This window comes from Sinocyclocheilus grahami, unplaced genomic scaffold (genome assembly GCF_001515645.1).
Source record: "Sinocyclocheilus grahami isolate Dianchi unplaced genomic scaffold, SAMN03320097.WGS_v1.1 scaffold40.1, whole genome shotgun sequence".
NCBI classification, from domain to species: domain Eukaryota; kingdom Metazoa; phylum Chordata; class Actinopteri; order Cypriniformes; family Cyprinidae; genus Sinocyclocheilus; species Sinocyclocheilus grahami.
Genome location: NW_015505219.1, coordinates 2,778,666 through 2,786,193, shown reverse-complemented (window position 1 = coordinate 2,786,193; position 7,528 = coordinate 2,778,666). Strand labels below are relative to the sequence as shown.

The window sequence follows — 7,528 nt, the reverse complement described above, 5'->3', positions numbered from 1 at the left end:
TATATATATATATATATATGTGTGTGTGTGTGTGTGTGTGTGTGTGTGTGTGTAATATCTTAAAAAAGAAAACAGCTATTTATTAATTATTAATTAATTATTTCAAACTTTTAGTGTAAATGTTATAATTTCATGGCACCCATTCCATTCCCTTGGAACCAAAACCAAAACATTGGTGTTGCTAGCGCCACACCATCTATAGTTTGAGCTGATCCCCTAAAAGCTCTGCATAGAAATTAATAGAAATTAGAAATTAAATAGAAGCCGGAGTGAATCAGAGTGAAAATGAATAAAAAGGAAAAATGACAGGTTTCATTTTTAGGTTAACTGTTACTTAGAAAGTACAGTAAACTGAATGAAATATAATTAAATATGTATAGGTGTTTGGGAAGTGTTCCAACCTATTCAGGACATCTTGACAGGTCAGTTCCCTGAAGAGATGAACACGAGATGCCATCTCCAGCAGACGCTCCTTCACCGAGAAGAATTCTGGGAATCTGGCCTGTGCCATTTCGACCAATCTTAGAGAGGTAGATTGTTAATTTGAGAGAAACACAAAAAGGTCACACGAGAGAGAGTGAGCAAACTTTTTGAACACCTTTCAGCAGAGAATGCCGACTCTGTGTCGATGAAGATGACTCCACTGTCCAGACCTCCCATACTCCTCGGCAGTGTAGCCAAAACACTGAGCATTATACACAACTGAGTCTTTCCACAGCCTGATGGGCCAGTCACCTGACGAACAACACAGACGTGTCATGATAGTTCACCCAGAAATAAAGACTGGCATAATTTATGCACTTTCATGTCATTCCAAACCTTTATAATGTTATGCTGATATATAAAAACATTTTTTAACATTTATAAAAAAAAGAAAAATAATAATATATATATATACAGTGGGTACGGAAAGTATTCAGACCCCCTTAAATTTTTCACTCTTTGTTATATTGCAAAATCATTTAAGTTCATTTTTTTTCCTCATTAATGTACACACAGCACCCCATATTGACAGAAAAACACAGAATTGTTGATTTTTGCAGATTTATTAAAAAAGAAAAACTGAAATATCACATGGTCCTAAGTATTCAGACCCTTTGCTCAGTATTTAGTAGAAGCACCCTTTTGATCTAATACAGCCATGAGTCTGGCTGCAATATAACAAAGAGTGAAAAATGTAAGGGGGTCTGAATACTTTCCGTACCCACTGTATATGTGTGTGTGTGTATATATATATATATATATATTTCCAAAAAACAAAACTGGTGACTATGGACTGTCAAACTAAAAACCACCATAAAAGTACTGTACTTGTGTGTTACATTTTGTCTTTTAAAGACATAAAATAGCTTTGTGTAGGGAAAATAAATTAGCCCTTAAATCAAATATTGCACAAGTCGGTTTGAAATGTAAATGAAACAAAAATGATTAGAGTACGTTTTACAAGAAAATACCATTTCCGCTTTCCTAGGTCAAAATGCCATATTTCAATCAATACGCAACTTGCTGTTTCTTTTGAAAATAAATGAGCTCTTAAATCAAATACTGCACAAGTTTGACATAATGACCAATGACTGTCACTGAATGAACACTTGATCTCTGAAGGACCATGTGACACTGAAGTCCGGCGTAATGGCTTCTGAAAACTCAGGAAAACAATTACAATGTAAAATATATTCACATATGTAAATAATAACGACATGATGTTGTTCACTAGTAGACTACCTCAGTGAGAGCACCCCGTGGCAGTCCTCCACGCAGTAATCTGTCCAGGGCAGGAAGTGATGTGGAGAAACACAGCTCTCCCTTCTTCCTCCACAAAGCCCATGCCTGTCATCATCACAAACACAGCACTCACTACTAATGAAAGACTCCTCGAGTTAAATCATCGACAGGATCTGCTGATGGGGTCAGAGACTCACGCTGCTCACAGCCGGTGCGCAGGCTTTACTGAGCAGCCGCAGCAGATCCAGGGCCGCGGGGTAACTGAGTCCAGCCAGCCGCATGAGCTCCGCGGGTGTGATAGACAGGACATCCTGCAGGTCACAGAGCACACACGCTTACAGAAGCCTCCTCCATTAATATAATAGCAGAGCAGGAGGCTTGAGGCAGGGTCTCTCACCTGGCAGGTGTCCAGTTGATGGCGCTTGAGTCGCTCGCAGAGCTCCGCTGAGACGCCCGTCCTCCGTAACTTCTTACTTGCCATTGACACAAAATAACCGTTATAAGAGTTATGCGAGCGTTATTTAACTACAATAAATGACACCCTTCCGTAACGATTGCACACACGACACAGTGACAGAGAGCTTTAGGATTAAACTTTTCCATGAAAAAAAAAAACGTTATGAGTTTTGAAATAGCGAAGCGCGCCCGGAAGCTAACGAAAAAATGTAGTGCATGTGGATTGTGGGTAATGTAGTTTATGATGTAAATAAAGCTGTTTTTGTTTGTTTGTTTTGTTTTTCTTTTTTAACCTACAAAATTCATTTTATTTATTTATTTTTAAATAAAGATTGTACGACACCTTAATTTTATTGCACATTATTATTATTATGATTATTTACAATGCAAGACAGGGAACATACCAAAGATCGTACCACTCATAAATATATATATATATATAAGTTTACAAGTTTTTGTTTACATAATATATGTGTGTGTGCTGTGTATATTTATTATGTATAATTAAATACACACATACAGTATATATTTGGGAATATTTGGCATTTATATATACATTTATATATTTATATTCTTATATTATATATACATATATTTAATATATAAACATAACATATTTTTCTTATATATATATATATACACTGTATGTGTGTGTATTTATATACACATAATAAATATACACAGCACACACATATGTTATGTAAACAAAACCTTTTATTTTGGATGCGATTAATCACGATTATTCGTTTGACAGCACTAATATAAAGTAAAAAGGACAGCCTTAAAATAGTATTAATATTATTAATAATACTCTGGCATTGAGGATTTTATATTTTATGTTTTTGCTGTTAAAAAGTAAACACATTCATTTCATCTAGTTGCCATAGCAACATGTCCTATTTTGTTTAATTTGACTTTAAGTAGGCTACTAAAATATCCAAATAAAATGAAACTAATAGATTAAAATGAATGATAATAAAATGACAAAATTATTGTGAATACAGAAAATAAAAAATAGTAATAAGTAAAAAAAAATATTACCAAAAGCCATAATAGTTTATAATTTTTTTTGCATTTGAAACTTCACTAACTTAACTTAAAATAAATAGAAGAAAGAATGTAAAGTGTGTGTGTGTGGGGGGCGGGGGGTTACATTTCTTCCATTTACACATACTGTATGTGATCAAAAGCATATTTTTCTTCACCACTCTTTATAAAAAAAGTGAGAAATAATGATTTGATAATTGATCATGACACTGAAAGAAATGATATTTGTTCATTGATAAGGATATGCCGTGAACAGTATGACTGCATTAGTTGCATTTATAAGTGAGGTTGTGGTTAATCCTATCTAAAAACAAATAATATAAATCATATTTGCTATATATAATGTTTGTTTTGGCTTGATTAAATGCTTTCCTCTAAACCTCTCAGTGTTTTGATAACCTCTGTGATCCTCCCAAGTTATTTTGTCATGCCTCGCTGTCAACTCTGCCCTCCTGACATCAATACAGTGGAAGTCTTTTTTTTTTTTATCATTTCCTCATTTGAATAATCCAAATAATCTTGGGAATTTTCTTAAGAGACTTCATTTACACCTGCATGGAGGAGAAGCAAGGTGTGACGGAATGCATCACATCTCTGGAAGAAAGAGACATCATTGCAGAAGTCATCATCAAAAGATCTCAAATGAAAAGGAAATAGTTCCTCAGAAATAGTTTATGGCTTTTGAAAATAAATATGCTTTTTTTAGAGGACATAATGGGAGGCCAAATCAGATGACCAAGTCTCTGAGGACATATTAGATTTAGAGATCATTGTGATAAAATCAGCACCAAAACATTTTAACATCTGAAATCAAATAAAACAGCCTCAGATGTCCCCTTAAAATGGAAAGACATAACAGAGTATGTTATGTATAGAGAAACTGGCTGACCCTTCTTCAAGCTCACAGACTGTATGAGCCACCAGCTTTGCTCTCATGGCATCTGACGGCCGGTGGGAAGTTTGACTGAGACACACGGGAGGCCCATGTATGGACAAAGCATCGGGCCTGTCTTTCACTATCTCTGTACCTGCTAGAGATAAGCACCCTGCCTGTTCATGACACTTGGTTGGCGAGGGTCTGGTTAAAATAGACCGAGAGGAATGACTGCAGATAAATCCAGTCAATACAGAAAATATATTCTGGTAAACGATTTATTGCAACAGAACAACCAAAACATAATGATGTCAATTATTAATTATAAATATCAAACTACAGTGTTTTCATCAGTTTACAGCACAACTGTATACAGAAACACAACATGCAAGACTTTTATAAAGCTTAAACAATCTCAACAAAATCAGCCTGAGGTCATGTTTTGAGCTCAACAACATGATCCACCAGTTTCTGTCTAGAGTAAATGGCCCTTGCTCATTATCAGTGGTTCCGTCATTTCTTGATGTACTTTATTTGTTCAGTTGTTATTCTCGTTCTGTAAACACTGTAATGGCATACAAGGGTCAACATGGATAAATGCAAACCGTTTGAAAAGCATCAGTGGCATTCTGTCCATTTGTGTCTCACACATACGCCATCCTCTTATCCTCTCTTTTGCTTTGCCTTTTATAAGAGGGTCAACAAACAACATGTGTATGTCTTAGTGAGTTATTCGGATTGCAAATTAGGCCTTGTTTGCACATGTCCTGATGTAGCCATAACATATGCTGTAGCCTTTGTGTGTGACCAATGTGGAAATTAAAAAAATAATAATAATTAGGGCTGCAAAACGATTAATCGCGATTTATCACATTCAAAATAAACGTTTATGTTTACATATGACATGTGTGTGTGTGTAATGTGTGTATATATATATAAATACACACACATATGTTGGATTTATATATAAAATATTTATATTTATGTATAATATACATGATATACAAGTATAAATATATATACAAATATTTTTTTAAATATATACATTTGTGTGTGTATTACACCGTCCACACATATAGGCCTAGTATGTAAACATAAACTTTTATTTTGAATGCGATTAATCGCAATTAATCGTTTTGCAGTCCTAAATAAAATAAAAAATCAACACGATGAAATGGTTTATCAAAAACGGCGCTATTGAAGTCCAAAGATTGAATCAGTGCCTTCAAAAAAATACGGAAGCAAACACAATTAAATACATAAATCTGAATTAAAACATTGATTTGTGACAAAGAAATAGGGTAAAAAATAAAATAAAAAAAAAACGTATATGCAATTATTCAACAAAAAAAGAGAGTACACTGTAAAAAAAAATCCATAAAATTTACGGTAAAAAACTGGCAGCTGTAACTTAAATTTACAGCTGAGTACCGTAGTTTCATTAACTGATAAAATGTTATCATATACCAACCTATTGAAGTACTGAAATCTGTTTTGTACCTTTGTAATACACTGATAACCACCAAAAGCAGGTGGTGATGAGAAAGTCACATGATGAACCAAAGCCCATCACAAACAGCTTTTAAATAATAACATATATAGAAGGTGCACAGTGTCATTCACATAAACACGGATTTTACTGTAGCATTTTTACAGTCTTTTACCGTTAAATTCACAGTCATTTTTTACAGTGTAGGACTCGGGTCCACTGCATGAAATCTGAATTTCAAAAATGTATGCATCTTTCTCCTGAAAGTGAGACCAGTAAAGTCATAGGCTATTACATTATTATATAATGTATTTCATAGATAGGCTATATATATGTGTGTGTATTCTATCATATTTATGATGTAGGCTATTAATCATATATAAATAGTTTTCAGTGTAGTATTGTGTAGGTGAAGTAGGTATTGGCATATATTATAAGGTTTCCATGAATGACATGATGTCTGTATATGCTCTGACATCGATGTTTAATGACGCCATCGAGGGAGGATGCGCTCGCGCTTTGAGCATCTCTAAGAACGAGCGGGTCGCATTCACTCAGATCTGAATAAAACACAGCGTAGCTTAAATCAGAGGAAACCCCAGCTTTGCGCGGAACATGGCATCAAAATGTCCCAAATGTGACAAAACTGTTTATTTTGGTGAGTGCATTTTTTTCCCTTCTATTTCTTAATGCCACGAATAAAACGATGCAAACGCCTGTCTGACATATGTAACCTAGTGTATGAATTTACTTTCATTCTCGTATGCGTTATAAATAACCTCTGCAGACCACTTAGTGTGGGCTCGATGGTAATTACCTGGCTAATCACGCCTGCACGATATTCTTAGTAAATTAATTACGATTTATGATTAAGATCCACCTGATTGCTGCATTAGACGCTGCATCTACTCAAATTATTTTATCTGCTGAGTATTTTATTTGCATGGATGGTAGCCTATTTGAGAGACCAAATATATTGAGCTCGTGCAGTGAAATAAACTCAATGGAAATCAGCACTGTATAGCTACAGAGAGAGAGTTTTCTGATTTAATAATGGATGACGCATGAAATGCAGGATAAAGATGAATGAAATATGACTATATCCCCATTGCACTATAGCTATGCTCTTTGATTAAAACTGGTGACTGTAAAACATGCAAGAATAATAGCTAATTAGGTTTTCAATATCAGACTTTGTGTGAACGGCCATGAGTGAAATAAGTATTCAATTAGCATAAACCAATAAAACCTCCACAAATGGAAATGCAACCAAGATTGAACAGCAGCAGGCAGTCTGATTTGACCCATTTTATGAGTCCTGTAAACATTCTCACACTCTCCTGTCCGGTCTATACCTTTACTTTCCCTTCATTCAAAAACATCATTTGAATGGGGTGTGTAACACATTTTGATTTATTGGAAAATGTTAAACAGAGGTGTTTTTCATGCTTTTTTTATTCATTCATGGTTCAATGTAACTAGGCCGAAATTATTTTCAACTGCAGGTGTCATTGGCATTGTATTAATTGATTATTTATCATTAACAGCAGTCCGCTAAAATTAAGACATTCATTCATTTTGTTCTTTCAAGGCATAAAATCAACATGCATGATTAGCAGATTAAAAATGAGTTTGTGTTAATATCATATGCTGAGCTGATTCCCTCCCACTGAGCACTATAATAATTAAAATGATGTGCGATCCACTTTGTCTCTGGCTATACTCGCTCACTTCAGACTTTCACAGCTGTGACCCGAGAAAGCGTTCTTGTTCATTTGAACACATCAATTAAGTATGCAGCCTGGCACACGGCTACTTATAAATGGCTTTTAGAAACATGCTTTTTGCCCGCACGTGTATTTATGTCATATAACAGCAGTTTGTGCAGGCCTTTCTCTTTCCAGTCAGTGGTTATAGGGAATAGTTCACCCAAAAAT

At 34.8% G+C, this 7,528-nt stretch overlaps 2 protein-coding genes across 6 annotated transcripts in view; one reads left to right on the top strand and one right to left on the bottom strand.

Annotated features, from left to right (window-relative positions):
* rad51b (RAD51 paralog B) overlaps nt 1–2,367 on the bottom strand; it is a 52,644-nt gene extending 50,277 nt beyond the window's left edge. For all 5 annotated transcript variants that reach the window (XR_001608904.1, XR_001608903.1, XR_001608905.1 and 2 more), the window contains exons 1-5: nt 2,123–2,367; nt 1,923–2,036; nt 1,726–1,830; nt 599–735; nt 402–521 (exon numbers count right to left, since the gene is read on the bottom strand). Coding sequence is in view for 2 of the 5 variants with exons in the window: in XM_016267836.1 (XP_016123322.1) it covers nt 402–521; nt 599–735; nt 1,726–1,830; nt 1,923–2,036; nt 2,123–2,206 (560 nt within the window). In the remaining 3 variants the exon portion in view is untranslated. The remainder of the gene's footprint in view (nt 1–401; nt 522–598; nt 736–1,725; nt 1,831–1,922; nt 2,037–2,122) is intronic.
* Nucleotides 2,368–6,112: 3,745 nt separating this feature from the next.
* Nucleotides 6,113–7,528, top strand: part of LOC107582101 (cysteine-rich protein 2-like) — a 10,663-nt gene continuing 9,247 nt past the window's right edge. Inside the window, exon 1 of the mRNA XM_016267838.1 lies at nt 6,113–6,249. Coding sequence (XP_016123324.1) covers nt 6,207–6,249 — 43 coding nt within the window. The 5' untranslated portion in view covers nt 6,113–6,206. The remainder of the gene's footprint in view (nt 6,250–7,528) is intronic.